Here is an 18,609-nt window from a genome sequence, read left to right as displayed (position 1 = left end):
TTAATCCAACTTGCTCCAAAAATCTTCTTTCTCATCCTTTGCACAACCAACTTGCGGGGCATATGCACTAACAACATTCATCATCACACCTCCAATTACCAGCTTTATAATCATTACTCTGCCTGACACTCTTTTCATCTCCAGAAAACTCTTGACATACTGTTCCTTCAGAATAACTCCTACTCCATTTCTCCTCCTATCCACACCATGATAGAACAATTTGAATCCACCTCCGATCCACCTGGCCTTACTCATTTTCTATTTAGTCTCTTGCATGCACAATATATCAACCTTCCTTCTCTCCATCATATCGGCTAACTGTCTCCCCTTACCAGTCATACTGCCAGCATTCAAAGTTCCTACCCTTAGTTCCACTCTCTTTACCTTTCTCCTCTCCTCCTGCCTCCAGGCACGTCTCAACCTCTTCGTCTCCTTATTCTTCTTCAGCCAACAGTAGCCCAATTTCCGACAGCACCCTGTTGACTATCAGTACTGGTGGCGGTCGTTGTTAACCCGGGGCTCGACAGATCTGGAATGGAAATTTGTATTGTTGTCCGCATATTTGGTTTGGCAATGACCCAAAACACAGTTCGAAATCTACAAAGGCATTCATGCAGAGGGAGAAGTACAATATTCTGGAATGGCCGTCACAGTCCCCTGACTTGAATATCATTGAAAATCTATGCGATGATTTGAAGCAGGCTGTTCATGCTCGGCAGCCATCAAATTTAAATGAACTGAAGAGATTTTGTATGGAAGAATGGTCAAAAATACCTCCATCTAGAATCCAGACACTAATCAAAGTAGTCCAGAGGCTGTTATATTCGCAAAAGGAGGCTCAACTAAGTATTGATGTAATATCTCTGTTGGGGTGCCCAAATTTATGTACCTGTCTAATTTTGTTATGATGCATATTGCATATTTTCTGTTAATCCAATAAACTTAATGTCACTGCTGAAATACTACTGTTTCCGTAAGGCATGTCATATATTAAAAGGAAGTTGCTACTTTGAAAGCTCAGCCAATGATAAACAAAAATCCAAAGAATTAAGAGGGGTTCCCAAACTTTTTTATATGACTGTATTCGTCTCTAAAAATGTTTTTGTGGATGCTTCTTCCCATGTCTGCTAATAGTGTGTGCAATGCAAAAACATGTACAGGCTGACAGAATGCAGTGGACATGCATAAATTACAAAATACTTAACAATAACCCAGCAATTGGTTTTACATGTCACATAACCAGATTATTCAGAGAAATGTAGTTCTTTTAACCCCCTTAGCGTTGCATTTTTTTTGACATAAATGACATTTTCATTAAATCTCAAAGTATAATAGTCAAATAGTAATGATGAATAAAAATAGTATAAAATGAACAATAACAAAAATAGCAGTAATAATACTACTAATGATGCCAAAACAGTATATAATCTCAATGAGTCCTTTGTGTGGTAAATCTTAAAGCACAGTGAAAGACACAGTCCAACATCACAGTCGGTTCAATAATAGCGTGCTGCTTTTCGGATTTTCTTTCCTGATTTATCAGTTTTTGAACAGCACACTGCACAGGTACGAGTTAGATTTTTTGTTTCTGTTGGAGGTATATAATCAATAAAATGTTTACCAATATGATGCTCTGGATTGATCCGCAATGTGCTAGGTTGGCTGCGTCTCTTTAGCGGTATTGTATGGTGGATGTGTGACAATGATTAGTTCTCTACAAACTGGTATGTAATGTTTGAGTGAGATACGGTTTCGCCAGCTTTTTGTGTGTATAAGACAAATGCATTCCAAATGCACTGTTCCACCTGATGACGAAATAATATGATTTTGTAATATTTCTTTTGATGCCTCCTCATAAAGGGATAGAAGATCAATTCTTGATCTGCACAATCTATGCCTCCCATCGTGCTATTGTAGTCGACAACAGCACAAGGCTTCGTAACCTTCTTGTTGCATTTTGCCTGCACAGTGACTGTAGCTGTATTATGTATACAGTAATCCCTCCTCCATCGCGGGGGTTGCGTTCCAGAGCCACCCGCGAAAGAAGAAAATCTGCGAAGTAGAAACCATATGTTTATATGGTTATTTTTATATTGTCATGCTTGGGTCACAGATTTGCGCAGAAACACAGGAGGTTGTAGAGAGACAGGAACGTTATTCAAACACTGCAAACAAACATTTGTCTCTTTTTTAAAAGTTTAAACTGTGCTCCATGACAAGACAGAGATGACAGTTCCGTCTCACAATTAAAAGAATGCAAACATATTTTCCTCTTCAAAGGAGTGCCGGTCAGGAGCAGAGTCTGTCAGAAAGACAGAGAGTAAAGCAAACAAATCAATAGGGCTGTTTGCTTTTAAGTATGCGAAGCACCGCAGCACAAAGCTGTTGAAGGCGGCAGCTCACACCCCCTCCATCAGGAGCAGAGAAATAGAGAGAGAGAGAGAGAGCCAGAGTAAAACAAAGTCAAAAATCAATACGTGCCCTTTGAGCTTTTAAGTATGCGAAGCACCGTGCAGCATGTCCTTCAGGAAGCAGCTGCACACAGAAGGTAGAAACGTCCCTATCGTCTACGTGTGCGAACAGCCCCCCTGCTCACACCCCCCTACGTCAGCGCAAGAGAGAGAGAGAGAGAGAGAAAGTAAGTTGGGTAGCTTCTCAGCCATCTGCCAATAGCGTCCCTTGTATGAAATCAACTGGGCAAACCAACTGAGGAAGCATGTACCAGAAATTAAAAGACCCATTGTCCGCAGAAACCCGCGAAGCAGCGAAAAATCCGCGATATATATTTAAATATGCTTACATATAAAATCCGCGATGGAGTGAAGCCGCGAAAGGCGAAGCGCGATATAGCGAGGGATCACTGTAGTGCTAAGACGAAATATCTTTCTTGTCTTTCCATTTCAGCGCAAGCAAAACTTAGTCTTCAGGCATGCCACAGCAGTTGGAATGTACTGATTCTTTTTATCAGTCTTTTTTTGCAGTAAGATGTCAAATAGTTATGCATCCAGTAAAGCATCTATCAACATCAGCACAGATGACGCTGTATTCTGTTATCGTTGCTGTTAAATTTAAAGTTGCTGTGAAACTTTTAAAATGTGTAGATTTATTCATCACATTGGTTATTAAGTTCTACTCAAGCAGCACAAGGAGAAACGTGTATGCCAATATATTTGCCTGGTTTACCCGAAATACAGGTTTATGTATTAGTCTCTGAATCAACAATAATAGCAATAATGTACTTCACTCTTCGAAGCTTGAACTACACTCTTTGTGCTCCTTTGTCCAATGCTTTGTCTGTTTGGTTGCATCTTGTGCTGCACAGCAGTTATGGTGATTGACAGAGATGGGACTAAATCCTACATATGCAAGTCTTAAGTAAGGCTCAAGCTCTGACCTTCATGTTTCATGTCCATTCTTATGTTATAAAGATTACGTTCAAGTAAGTCAAACTGAGTCACTGGCATTATTCAAGTAAGTCAAGTCATAGTTGAGAAAATTGGAAGTCCAAGCTGAGAATAGACTCAAACACAGGCCCAGCATTCATATTCTAATATAATGATGAATTCTGTATATGTGTATATGTGTATATGTGTATATGTGTATGTGTATATGTATATATGTATATATGTATATGTGTATGTATATGTATATGTATATGTGTATGTATATGTATATATATGTGTATATATATGTGTATATATATGTATATATATGTGTATATATATATATGTATATGTATGTATATATATGTATATGTATATGTATATCTGTGTGTTTATTTATTTATTTTAATGAGTTTTTTTCTTTTATTTCTTTTTAGGTTTCCGATTCACTTCAGTCAGGGGGGACAAGGTTGACATTCTTTACAATAATATCAAGCACTCATTATTTCAGCCCTGTGATGGTGAGATGATCATCGTGCTTCATTTTCATCTTAAGGTAGTATAACATCTTTAAAATTGCTTGACATGCATAAGAATTGTCTGCAAGCAGTGAAATCTTAGATTGTACAGAGTTATTTTTTAATAGTTTTGAGGTCCTTTTATGTGCAGTATTTAATTGTAAATGAAGCTAACTATGGACATTACACACATGCTTCTTCTTTCACTGACTGGACAAAAACATTATTTCTTTAACACTAGAATTACCAGAGCCTACGAAAAAACTCGTAGATCCGGCCCACCTTAAATCGCTTCTTAAATCCGTTCACACCTCTCCGCCAGCATCCTTTGTCCTCTAAATGTGCTGATAAAAGACAAGCTGCCAGCAGCCGGCTATTCCATCCCCCCACCGACTTAGAACGTGAGTGAACTTTTCCCAGCTCATGCCTTGATTGTTTATCTGGGAGTGAAGTGGAGTTTTACAGTGGAAATGATAGATCATTATTTGGAAGACACGCATGAAATGCGTGTTCCGTTTCTAAATTTTATTACTAAAATATGAAAAAGTTTCTTTTTTAACAATGTGTTTACACAGATTACTTTAGAAACGGAACACGCATTTCATGCGTGTCTTCCAAATAACAATCTATCATTTCCACTGTAAAACTCCACTTCACTCCCAGATAAACAATCAAGGCATGAGCTGGGAAAAGTTCGCTCACGTTCTAAGTCGGTGGGTGGATGAAATAGCCGGCTGCTGGCAGCTTGTCTTTTATCAGCACATTTAGAGGACAAAGGATGCTGGCGGAGAGGTGTGAACGGATTTAGGAAGCGATTTAAGGTGGGCCGGATCTACAAGTTTTTTCGTAGGCTCTGGTAATTCTAGTGTTAAAAGTCAGACATTTACTAAACTAAAACCATACATTACCTTGTAATTATTTAGAATAAATCAGATTGCACATGTTCCCTATTGCATTGTGTACTAGACTGAAAGGAGTGTTTTATTGAAAAATGAAAACATGTTAGAGAAGTGGACTGTAATTTTTAATTGGGGGAAGTTGTGTAAAAATATAAAGGCAAAAATAAAATCTTTTTTGATACTGAATTTTACTTGTCAATGCTCTTCATTGAATTGATTCAGATTTCAAACATCACAAACTCCTGGGGCCTTATGTATAAATGTTGTGTACACCCATTTCCACGCTCAGGTCGAAATGTATACAAACAAAACTTGTGCATAAAGCAGCACACATTTTCACTGCAGCCTCAGACCATGCATACTCATGTTTCTGGTCAGATTTGTAAATGAGTGGCACCCAGCATCAGTCAAATCATTGCTACTGTTTCTGTGTGGTTTCCCTTTCTTTGTTAGATTCATATCCGTAGCATTTATCAAATGCACCGAAATGAATTGCTTATCATTTAAAAATTTAAGGCTCTTGTTTGTAATCATTCTGTAACAATATATTGGTGCACAGAATGGCCAAACTACCAATTACCATGGCTGCTTCAGCATTGTTAGAAGACATAACATATGGAAGAGTTAGAAGAGTGCATATTTAGAGATCATACTGATTTCTTGTCCCATGATGAACACTGGGTTCTACATTGATTTAGAATTCCAAGAGGTATCCTGTTTGAGCTGTGTGCTGAATTGGGGCTTGCTTTATGGAGGAAGACTTTGAGGAGTTGTGCTCTATCTGTTCCTTTTCATGTTCTGCCCACCCTCTGGTTTTTAGCCACAGGAGCTTTTCAACATGAACTTGCTAGCCGATCAGGTGTTTCTCAGTCATCACTGAGTCGCGCCACACCAGGTGTATGGGATGCTATTATCAGCTTGTCACCCAGATATATAATGTTTTATCACACTTTGGTTGAACAGGAAAATGTCGAAGCGCAATTCGCAGCAACCATGTCCAGTTTTCTCATATGTAATCGGAGTGGTTGGCTGCATGCACATTGCTATAAAGTTGCCTTCAGAGAGTGAACTTGCTTATGTAAATAAAAAGCATTTCCACTCTATTAATTTGCCAATTCTGTGATGCAAATATTTGTGTTATTAATGTTGTGGTGAGATGGCCCGGCTCAAATCATTATTCATTCTTTTTTGAGAAATAGTTGTATTGGGACCAAACTTGAAAGTAGTGTGTGTGATGGCTGGCTTTTCAGTAAGATAAGACATTTAATATTACCCCTTTGGTCAAAACTGTCCGCGTTCTTTATGATGTAACCATGTAACATGCTTGATTAGGTGACAGCAGGTACCTTCTTGTTATTAGTGTCTCAACAATAATTGCAGCAGCTTGCTGCTCAAATGATGTGAGCCCAAAAATCCTGCTACTTCCTTTCGGGGTGTTTGCACTCACTTAGGTGGGCTGCGATTTGCCTCACAGTGAAGTATGTGGTTTTGCCCATCGTGATAACTGTGTCTAAGCTAATACGCATTGTATTAGTACATTTCTTATTAATGGAGAGATGTGCTTTGTAGCATTGAAACACCAAATTAATTTAATTTAATTTTATTATTAGCAAGTGGAGCTGCTCATTTCATTGCCTGTGTAAACAAGCCAAACAGCCACTTCATTTGAAACTTGCTTTAATTTTTAATTGCTATAACTGTTAGTATTGCCAATGTGCATTTTCCTGTAGTTTTAAATGCATAATTGTTGATTGTGAGGTTTTCCTAGCTTCCCTGAACTGTATACACCTGCTAGGCAATGAATGGATGTTTGAAATGCCATCAGTAGATTTGCTTCTTACAGTCAGAATAAATGCAAAGCCTCTGTTCGAGACTGTCACCGATTTAATATGACCGTTTCCTTGTACAAATTTATGACACTAAAAATGTAATAATAATAATTCTTTGTATTTATATAGCGCTTTTCTCACTACTCAAAGTGCTCAGCAATTGCAGGTTAAGGTCCTTGCTCAAGGGCCCTACAGAGCAGGGTCCCTTTTTGTCATTTTACGGGATTCGAATGGGCAACCTTCCGATTGCCAGTGCAGATCCCTAGCCTCAGAGCCACCACTCCGCCCACAATGCCTACAACTCTCATTTAACCCTCAAAACTGTTTATGAACTAATAATAAGATTATAATATAAATAAGAAATATGTGTGTTTGGGTGTGTGTTGACTTTTTTATTTTTTATATAATAAGCACAGTCTCTGTAGTTATGTGCTGAAATTCTCCTTCCTCTAACACAAAGTATTTCCAGACATACCTTCTTTTGGTTTTTTTTTTTTGGCTGTATGCATGGCGTTCTAGCCAGTGAAAATCAAGGAAACTTAATTTATCTAGCAGCAGTTTGTCTCTATCTGAATAAATTGCTACTAAGGAAGTATTGGAGTATGTCAACATTTGTTTAAAAAATTGCCTTAAGATTCTTTTAGTAGGTGGTGTTATTCTAAAGCTTTCTAAAAATTAACCACCTAAAGTGTTTTAAATGCCTTGAAGTGCTTACATTTTTGTACAAAAAAATAATTGAAAATAACTGAAATGTATGTGTGAGTAGTAAACAAAATTTAATTTAAGGTGGTTCATAACTAGCAAGTCTAATGAAAATATAGATATTATAAAAGCATCTAAAATGTAATACTAGATGAAAAATAACTCTTCACACACATGAGGTGCTGGTCACATTAATTTGAATTTCCAAAATAAGGTTCCAAAGGTTTTAACTTTTTAAAATGTCCAAGCCTTGTGGTGTTTGGCTGAATCAGTGAACTGTAAATGGTGTCCATTTTTAATAAATATATATGCTACAAAGCTTTCTTTTTTTCCCTGCTTGGTTTCAGAATGCAATTATGTTTGGCAAGAAGAGACATACAGATGTGCAGTTCTATACAGAAGTTGGTGAGATCACAACAGATTTAGGAAAACATCAGCACATGCATGACAGAGATGATCTCTATGCAGAACAGGTTTGAATATTTTTTGTCCTAGCTTTTATTCATTCTTACTGTTTCTTTAATCATAAATATAAATCATCTCCCATATCTGATGTGTGTGACATCTTTTGTTCATTTTTTTAGGGTGTTTGTAATTTTTTTAAGCATTTGCACACAAAGTGATTGCTAAAAGTCCCTTTTCCACTATTGCAATTGTGGCTGTTAAAGGCTGAAATAAAGACCTTTTCACCTTTAAATAATTCTTGTATATTTTAACTGAAAACAAAATGTAATGTTTTTAGGAAAAAGTTACAAAAGCTGAAATTTCAAAGGATATAGAATTTTGCTATTCCATATACAGTGACTTTCAAAAATATTAAGAAACTTGACCAATTATCTAGTGTTACTGTATACCAAATCCTAATCTGAAATTTTTTCTGTCTGTTCATACTATTTCTAAGACACATGCTATCTTTTTTTAATGTATGTTACATACAAACACTTTATTTGGAATATAAAACTATATTAAGCCTTATTGCCCTTGATGTTCCCTTTATTCTTTCACAAGTCGGCTATAAATTTAACACATTTACAAGTATGGTTTGCACAGGATCACAAAATGTTAGTGATCTGTTCAGTGTTCAGTGAGTTCTTAATGGAATCAGCTGATTTCTGGTTTGCATTATGGTGAATGCTTCATAAGGTTTGGTATTTATTTCTGTGATAACATTGTAGGATTCCCAAATGTATAACTGATCTGCCTGGCTGGTATGTAACTTCTGTGTTTTGGGGAGACGAATTTTGAACAAGGATGAAAGAAAGATCTCATTACTTGAAGTTGCCTTGAATTGCTGGAACTGATTTAGAGAGATTAGGTTTGGGTAGAACTGATCCATAGGCATTTGGCTGAACTTGAGAGAGATGCAAAAGTGTAAAATTACAATAATAAAGGCAACTCAGGATTAGACACTGCTAGACAGTTTTCAAGCAGTACTTGCTGATATTACTAATGCTTTTTGACTGGGTTGATTGCTCATTTGCTAATAAAAAATAGTGGCAGGTGTTTGTATATTATTTCAGGAGATTACAGGTTTTTCAAAAAGACCTCATTTTGTCCTCAAAGCTACCAGTTGTGCAATAATATTCAGTATTAAGTCTATTTTGTTGCAAAATGAATCATCTCCTGTTAGAATGCCAGGATTTTGCACTTCCTGGCAGAATTAAAATCAAAACATTCCTCTTATTCATTTTTGGGTAGGTGCTTATTCACAGGTAAAGCTGACTATCTTACTACTGTCTTCATACCTGTTAAGAGTTTTAAGCATATATTACATTTCTGCTGCTAAAAGGGATTATTCCAGTAAAATACAAAGTTGGTACCTCATGTTGCATTATGGTTAAGTTAGTTTGAATTTTGATTGGTACACCTGCTGTATCATGATAGGCAAAAACTTTCCATTTTTATAGATAATAATGCAAGACCTCCAGCCAAATGTTTGAAAAAGTGCTTTATGGCTGAGATGTGTGAATTCATATTTTTCCTAGCAGTTAAAAATTACATAATGTCTTTTTTGTGTGCAGCATCTCTGTTTTAAGGCTGGGATGGTTTCTATATTTTGTCATACTTTTTTTACACAAGTCTCAATAGTTGCTTTTAATAGCTTATATAAATATTAATAATGTTAATCTTTTTCCAAAATTAGCATCTGTTAACACATTAATAAATCTGATAAGTACATTTTTATTTACTTTGTTTGAAATTGGGAAGTTTAATGTCTAAATGAATGAAGTGGTAGTGAGTTGGTGGTCCATTTAGAAATGAAACATTAACTACTGTGGGAGCCTAGGGCATGCATACAGTCTCTCCGTCCAAGGTCGACATAGTCCTTATGGTCACGTGTACAAAGTTAAATTAAATTCTTGTTTGCATGATCTATTCAACATGCAGCACGTTGCTTCTCCCTAGCTCCATCCATGTTTAGTGAGTACTTTACCTCGAATTTTCTTGCAGTCTTTCTTTCCTGAAACATCTGAGCACAATTGTCATAACCTAGCAGTCACAAACACTAAAGGTGTTAATGGATTTTGATACATATTTGCTTATGTGTGCATTTAACCCAAAAAATGCAAATACACAGTGAATTGTGGTGTTCTGCTTTTTAGATGGAGAGGGAAATGAGACATAAACTGAAAACTGCCTTCAAAAATTTCATTGAGAAAGTAGAATCTTTGACAAAGGAAGAGCTGGAATTTGAAGTGCCTTTCAGAGCACTGGGGTATGTGGACATACTGGTCATGTAAGCTTGCATAATTGGTAATCCTGGTGTGCTTTTTGACATAAGTCGACATAAAGTATTATAAATCCTACATACATTTTTGCAGTGTCTTATGTGGTTATTTTTTTTTTTTTTTAACATAGTCATCTAACCCTAACTGATAATCTTGCTCTCTCATATGACTTATAATATAAACAAAACTTTTTTTGTTTTAGATTTAGTGGTGCTCCTTACAGAAGTACGTGTCTCTTGCAGCCAACTAGCAGTGCGTTATGTAATGTAACTGAATGGGTAAGTTCTACATCTGTGTTTTTGGATGCAAGAAGAATATTTTTTTAGTAAGTTGTATTTATAATATTTTTCTCTGTCCAGCCTCCTTTTGTAGTAACTCTTGATGAGGTGGAGCTTGTCCACTTTGAACGTGTGCAGTTTCACCTTAAGAACTTTGATATTGTGATTGTGTATAAAGATTACAACAAGAAAGTGACAATGATCAACGCTGTGCCTATCAACTCCTTGGACCCAATTAAAGACTGGCTCAAGTATGTTTTGATATACAATTTTTTAACATTACTTTCATTTTTTTCATTTAATTTACTCTTAGTTGTCCTCCTTTCTCCAACCCATTTCCATTCCTTTTTAAAGACCAGTAAAGATGTTTGCCTACAACAGACAATTAAAAATAAGACAAAGGGTTTAACTTTTTATCTAAATTGTTTCCAAATTGAAACATTTTTGGCTACTCAATTGTAACTATACTGCTAATGTTATAAAATGATTGTTTAATCTTGCATTTAACTGTCATTTATACAGTTACTATCCAAAAAGTTCAGATTAGTGTTTATGCTTAGCCATCAGTGAGGTGTATATATTCTGTTTTAACCCTCGATTAGGATATTTTTCTTAATAAATAATCAGTGACCTTTTTAAGACATTTGTTTGTTTGAAAAATCGCTGTAAACATAGGGCACTTTAGTCTAGAACAAAAGATAGTATATGAAACAATTACTTACCCTTTCCTTTTGTACATGTGCACAGCTATAGTAGAACCCTGTAAATACTGTAAGCATGCTTGGATACATCTCTATACTTTACCAGTTTTCTTTTCAATTCTTACACGGTTCTTGAGGTTTATAGAATGTCAACAAGTCGTGTCAAGCTTGCTGTTTTCTTTGAGCATAATGTGTTGTGCGGTAGAGAAGCAAGATCTCTAATGATGTAGACTTTTTAACAATACAGAAAATCAGCTGGCACACGAGGTCATTGTAAGAAAATGTCCTGTATTTGTCTTCATTTGTTGTTGTGAACTGTGGCAGTTAGTATTGTATCAAGTCATAGAGGTAGATTATTTCACTTCTGCAGTACCATTTAGCAGGTCTATTCTAATCATTCATTATTTCACAAGGTAAACAATATACGGTGGTGGTTAACAAGCAATTTTTAAATAGGTTTAATAAGCTGTTTGTGTTTTGAATATTAGATAACCCAATTAATTTAAAGATATGACAAGATGACCTGATTGTTACATTTTTTTGTTTTTCAATAACCTTTATTTCATGTAGGATATCGACAGCTATCTCTTGCAGTTATTTGAAAAGACTACTTTCCATATTGTCTGGGTTAGGCAAACAAAAATTCGCTGTTGACAGCATTTTTAGTTTATAAATAAACTACTAATGACAAGTTTCTGTTTTGACTTTTCTGCTAGTAGCATCTTTGCACAAAGTTTATTTGGTAATTGGGTATTCAGATTTCTTTTCTGCAATTATCCTAATTCTCTGTTAGAACTTGAATATCAATCTCGATCCTGTGTTTTTTTGTTTTTTTTTTTGTTTTGTTTTTTTTAACCATATTGAGACTAATTCTGCTTAGCAGCAATTCATCACTTATATGTATCATTACCCTCATGCATTAGTGGCACACCACATACTGCAGGCTATACTATTGATGTTACAAAACTTTAATGAGATACACCTTTGAATTTTTCACAATATTAAATCAACAATATGATCACAGTGACAATTCCAAAACCCCTTGCCACCCGCACTACTCCTTTGTTTTATACGGATGTAGTACTGTGCAAAACTGCTTAGTTACGCCAAGAAAGTTTTTTAATGCTAGCCTTCTGTGCAGTAAGTGGTTTTTATGCTTTTGAAGTCACTCTAGAATTAAAAAAAAAAAAAAAGTGTTCTCAAGTGGTATTCTAAAATCTTTGTTTTTTTTAAAACACTTTATTGATAACATTTTGTAAGAATACAAAATAAATCTGGCTTAGTTCCCAAATCGCTCCTTGTGGCACCCTAGCCTCTCAATTTTTTTTTATTTTTTTTTGTTAAATTCAACCAATTTCATCTTAACTTGGAAATGGCTATGTTAACACACAACTATGACTCTTTCTGTGTATCTTCAGTGCAATAATCCATGAGCAACAGCAAACCAAACTAGATTTTGAAAATGTATAGTAAAATCACAATTGAAACTTACTTGGAGGGGAAGCTTGTCAACAGAGCACTTAACTGTATTTGAGTGGCCACCTCCAGAGCATGAATATAACTGAAGCTGCATGAAATTCCTTGGATAATGCAAAGAGCAAAAAGCAATGCAATTCAAAACAGCTTAGGAAAATCCTGTAAGACAAGTTGATAGAATTTACCTCAGGACATATTAAATGATGAGCAGTGTGCTAAAGCAGATAGCTTCAGTATTGCATTCGAAGTGAGACTACATGATATACAGAATTGTTTTTAAAACCCAATACATTCTTGTGACTTATTTTGTTGGTGTTTAAATATTTATTTTAATATTGTATAATATTTTTACAAGCAACATCTATTCTCTTGGAAAATGATCACTGAAAATTGGTTGGCTTTCGATTTTTGTACAATGCAGTAGACTGTTAACATTAAACAACTCTCAAATTGTGTGAATATGTTTTTCAGTTGTATTTTAAAATGATTGTCTTTAGATAAGTAGAATCAGAATGTTTTGGATGCATATAATTTAGATTTTATGCACATGACAAGGCACTTGTATGTGAATTGTTTAATCTCTTTCAGACTAATAATAATCAAACCAGACCAAATTAAGTCATCTAATAAAATATTTGACAAGACAATTTGATGTATAAAATTACATTTAAAATTTAAGCAGATTATTTTAAGGGGTGTTGGTTGAGAAATATCTGGGTAGTTTTCTTGCTAATTTTAATTTTTTTAAAAACTGTTCTATGTATTTCTGTTTTAGCTCATGTGATATAAAGTACACTGAGGGTGTACAATCACTGAACTGGACCAAAATCATGAAAACAATTGTTGATGACCCAGAGGGATTCTTTGAGCAAGGTGGCTGGTCATTCTTGGATCCGGAAAGTGAGGTAGAGTCTTGTTGTTTTGATCTGTGCTGCTTTCAAATTTTGGATAGGTTTAAAGATTTTGCATATTTTGTTTCTCTGTTACTTAATTCAGTTCAGATCTGTCTTTCATATATGTCATGTACCTTGGAAATGTTTGATTACTAATATATCTGGGAATAGGCTAATAACTGACCACTATTCCACACAATCCATGCTGCTTGTTATACATATAGCATTGTTTTGTTAAGGTTTATTTGTGAACACCTTCTGATAACTATAGTAAAGCTATATAACTATACTAAAGCTCTGAAATTCTTAGTAACTGCTCCGTATTAAAGAAATGTATTTGCATCAATATACTTTAAGAAATATCACAGGTATCGCATTTTGGCAACACCCCATCATATTTCGTCATTAAATAACTACCTGAAACTTGACGTGTATTTTGCATGCAGTACATGTTAGTAAGGAACATGAAATATACTGGTTGATTCTTGTTTTGGCATGGATTTAAAAAAAACTTACTACTTTGCTAAAAAATGGAAATATAATAGTAGAAAACTTGCCAAAACCTTTAAATGTAAAGCAAAACACATGCAGATCCATGCATGTACTGTAAAAGGAAATGGAAAATGTAATTTTTCTGTTGATATACAGTATTAATGCTACAGAAGGATTTACATGGACTTGTATGTGAACTGTCTGTAGAAAGTGACAGGATACAAACCGTCAAAACAGGCCATGTCTTTAAGAGGTCTGCTTGATGGTGACGGCAGCATCATCAATATGAATAAGTTTAAAAAAAACCAAAACTGGGTATACTTTTATTGGTTGAAGAGGTGAATGCCTGTTGTTTGAGCCACAGAGTATTAGGTGGAAACAAAGAACCAAAGTCAAAATGAAGTATATTAATATTGCAACCTTATTGGAGATGGCAGTTGATATAGCAATTCTGATTAAACCATCACAAGGCTCTTTAATGCATAACTTGATCATATGCAAAAAATAACAGCTTATTTTACCCAAATAAGGGAAAGTAGCCTTTTGGTAATCTTCTAAACCAGCACTGGCCAGTTTGGTTTTAGCTGGAAAGCTGAACAGTAAACAATCCCGTACAGAATAGTATCCTTAATGTAACTGTTTTTGACATAACTTTAGCTTTTAACTAAAGGCAGTCTGGTCTGCAAGCAATGCTATAATTTTTATTTTTTGACAGGCATTTAAGGATAAGATGTATGCAAGTAAACAGCAGTACATTTGTACTTCTTTTTTTAAAATACCTATTTCAGTTGGAAAAGTACCAGTATATCTGAATACATTCTACTGGTACCCACAGAATATGTACATATTTTACATTTGTTTGCTTTAATGTGGATTATTGGCCATGTGGGACAGTTGCTTTGTGGTGATTTTGTTGTATTTCAGAATTTTTCACCTAAAGCCTATTTACAATTAATTGGTTTGGACACATAAGTAGTAGCATGTGCAGATGGGTAGCTTTATGCTGGGCCTAGTTTTGCTGAGCACATCATTGTAAACCAGGTGGTAGCAGCTTTTGCAATAGTCTGATGACATTTCTAATATAGTAGTACTGAACAGAACAGATTTGTGGCTTTCTTTTCATTTATAGAATTTGAAATTACATTTCGTATTTGCTACAGTGCAGTGATATGGAACCAATCCTCCTCAGTCCTTTTTTGTTTGGTGGAACTATAGTGAACTGGTTTTTAATTATTTCAATAGAAACTCTGCTTGTGCTCTGAACCTCACGCTACTAGCACTCTCTGCATCATACAAATAAAGTATAAATACAAACATGAATCGTATGGGAAATGGTAGTCCTGATTTTCCTGGTCATAAATGGCCAGTTTAACAAAAAAATGTCTGCCTTTAGTCTGAAGATTGCGTGACCAATTTTCAACATCACTTAGGACAAAATTTTGCCTCTGAAAAGAACTAAACTTATGGGTTGATGATTTGTGTGTTATTTACTAAGTTATATATGAGAGGACCCCAACGCTACCCATAAGAACTGACTAATAGGGTGCCTAATATATTGTGAATGTAACATTCACTTATTTGGTGTACAATCCGTTGAATTTATCAGAAAAGAATAATTGAACATTCGTATGTCATACTTTATCTTGTTTGTCCTTGTTTTTAAGTGTTAACTTGATTTCAGTTTGCAAACGTCCCAACTCTTCAGAAAAATCTTAAGTTCAGGACTTTGACTTGGCCATTCGAAAACATTCACCTTTCTGTTTTTGAGCCATTCCAGTGTTGCTTTGGCCTTATGCTTTGGGTCGTTTTCATGTTTAAAAGATGAGTTTTCTCCTGAGCTGTAGGTTCTTAGCAGAATGGAACAAATTCTCCTTGTACACAAGCATTGTGTGGTATTTGTGTCTCTTCAACTCTGAACTGATTCCCAGATGAGCACATGGAAGTCATCCCCGTAGCATGATGCTGCCACCACCATATCTCTCCATAGGTATGGCATTTCTTGAGGGATGGGTATTGTTAGTTTTATGCAACACATACCTCTCTGAAGTCTTACCAGAGAGTTCTATTTTGGTCTCATCTGACCATAAAATTTTCTTCCACATCATCTTTGTTGCAATTGCCATGCATGCTTTTATTTGGACCTTTTTAAGGAATGACTTCTTTCTTGCTACCCTCCCGTAGTGACCTGTTTTATCGAGAGCTCTTGAAATTGTGGACCCATGCACCTTCACTCCAGTTTCAGCCAAATAGCCTGACAGATTTTTGAGAATGACAGTTGGATTTTTAGTAGCCTCTCTCACCAGTCGGCATCTTGCTCTGATGTTTAGTTTTGAGGGACGGCCTGTTCAAGTAAGAGTTTGGTTGCTCTGACAAACCACCTGCTTTCTAGTGATGGATCGTACAGTGCTTAATGTTACATTCAAACTCAAAAATATTTTTGTTGCCGTTTTGGCCTTATATATTTCAGTGACTTTGTTTCTCACATCAGCACTTGATACATAACTAACACTTTTGTTACTACCTAAAACTCTTAAAATGTTATGATTTACCTGTCTTTATCCATTGACCTTTTTATAGACTTTTAAGAGATGTTGGCAATCAGTGGAACATACCTTGCATGTAATAACTAGAAGTGTATAAAGGTGATTTTGACAGAATGCTTCTTTGTGTTGACTGTAAGGTGTCATCACTCAAGTTTTACTTGGCAAACGTTCTGTATTTTCTGTTAATCTTAAATCGTTATCTTAAATGTTTTGCGAAGTTTTGAATAATATGGGAAATCTTGCTACAGGGCAGTGGAGGAGAAGACAATGGTTCAGAATCTGAACTTGAAGATGAAACATTTAATCCCTCAGCTGAGGAGGATGAGGGGGAAGAAGATGACAGTGATGAAGATTACTCTTCTGAAACAGAGGACACTGGTAATTAAACAATGGAATGACTGAATGAGTTTGTGTATATGTTGCTCCAATTAAGCTTTGTCTTAATGGAAAGTACAGTCAAATACTTCTAAAAGTTTTAGAATTTTAAATCTCAGAACTTGGATTTCATTTGTTGGGGGAATTAGTTGCCTGAAGAAGGGGCCTGAGTTGCCTCGAAAGCTTGCATATTGTAATCTTTCTAGTTAGCCAATAAAAGGTGTAATTTTGCTTGGCTTTTCTCTACATTCATAATAGCTAACACGGTACAACACCCTAGTACTACAGTCCATCAGATAAATTCAACTAAGAATTTAATTGTTTGAATTTGAGTTGAAAACTTTTAACCCATCTGCTCAGTTTTGTGTTTTTCCAATAATCACTTCAGTGTACTTTCTAAAATCTGCTGCCTTCATACATGACTGTTGGGAAAAGTCATATTTGTATTTTGGTTGGATAGCTTCTGTTGTCATCACTGAAATGGACTGGATTAAGTGTAGTAAAAACAAAAAAAAAAAAGAGCCAATTTTCATAGTTTATAAAAAAAAAAAATGTTCAGTGTTGCTTGGGTTTATATGCAAGGTTTGTGTGCCAGGTTTCCATACTCCACTACCTTTATTTCCCTTGAATGTAATTTTAGTGAGAAATTTGTAGTGGGTGCTATTACCTGAAGTATACATCGGCCTTCTTCTGATAACTTGAAGTGGAGGCTCAGATGCAAAAATCTTTGAGCAGAAGGGGGAGAATGAAGTAATAGACCAATGGGAAATATTAGGGCTGTATATTCATTGCTAGCCTTTGCATATACAGTATTTCCTTGTGTTACAATTTGATGATTCAAAACTGAACTGATCATGTAAAATGTTTCCAGTTAGTATTACATTACTTCCTATGCTCCTTTGTAGTGCTTCTGGGTAATTGTCACCTTTTTATATTTTTTTACATCAGTTCAAGAAACACATTTTTTAAATTGTTTCATAGATTTTACTGTTAATGAACCTGACAGCCTTTTGTTCAGTGAAAGGGGGCACAGCCTTTTCAGATTGAAACGAGCTTTGCCATGTAAAGGCTTGTGTTTTCATTGGAGTTAGTTGGATGGGGTATGTCTATATATTCAAGTGCTACATTTGGAAATTAAAAAAATATGATTTCTATGGCATTTCTGTACTAATGAGTAGTGCAGAATATGAAATTCCTGGTTGCATTTAACATGTAAAGTTTCTAAGTGGTAGCAATCAGGAGAAGTTGTGAGTTTTGTTTAACGATTTCAGTGTTGTTCTTGAACAGTGTGCCCTTTTAACTCCCAATGTACACAAAAGCATTTCAGCTACGAATGGCGTTTTTCATTCCTGATGTACATACATGTGGTAATCTAGCAGTTAATTTGGCTGCTTATTTTCACAAGAGACAGTGCAAATCACGAATTACTGAATTACACAAATCAAGCAGTAAGCCTATATTAGTTTACATTATCACTTAAAGCACCAGGTAGCTATGGATGCAAACGGAAAGAATTAAGTTGGAGTGGTGTGCTGTCACAAATGATCTAAAAGGTACCTTGGACTAATTGAAGTATTTGATTTTCATATCTCTGTAAACTGCTATGCAACATTGCTAAAGTTTTTCAGATTATAGTGTCATATTTGCATTTTTACCTTCAGAAATGGCCATTTCTGTTTTTTGGTAGATTATATTTAGTCATCAGTAAAATGGCTGAGTTGTCTGTCCAGTGAGGGAGAGCAGCCTTTCTCATTTGAAATGCAGTGTCTTTGTTTCCGTTGAAGGAGCCAG

General features: G+C 35.4%; 1 protein-coding gene across 1 annotated transcript in view; it reads left to right on the top strand.

The window, feature by feature from the left end:
- Positions 1-18,609, top strand: part of supt16h (SPT16 homolog, facilitates chromatin remodeling subunit) — a 67,424-nt gene that overhangs the window by 44,288 nt on the left and 4,527 nt on the right. Inside the window, exons 17-23 of the mRNA XM_028793623.2 lie at positions 3,821-3,939; positions 7,679-7,804; positions 9,935-10,047; positions 10,263-10,338; positions 10,420-10,589; positions 13,291-13,420; positions 16,692-16,821. Of these exons, the coding sequence (XP_028649456.2) occupies positions 3,821-3,939; positions 7,679-7,804; positions 9,935-10,047; positions 10,263-10,338; positions 10,420-10,589; positions 13,291-13,420; positions 16,692-16,821 (864 nt within the window). The remainder of the gene's footprint in view (positions 1-3,820; positions 3,940-7,678; positions 7,805-9,934; positions 10,048-10,262; positions 10,339-10,419; positions 10,590-13,290; positions 13,421-16,691; positions 16,822-18,609) is intronic.

The sequence above is a fragment of the Erpetoichthys calabaricus genome, chromosome 2, assembly GCF_900747795.2.
Source record: "Erpetoichthys calabaricus chromosome 2, fErpCal1.3, whole genome shotgun sequence".
Taxonomy (NCBI): Eukaryota; Metazoa; Chordata; class Cladistia; order Polypteriformes; family Polypteridae; genus Erpetoichthys; species Erpetoichthys calabaricus.
The sequence above is the reverse complement of the archived record's forward strand: the minus strand, read 5'-3'. Positions and strand labels throughout refer to the sequence as shown.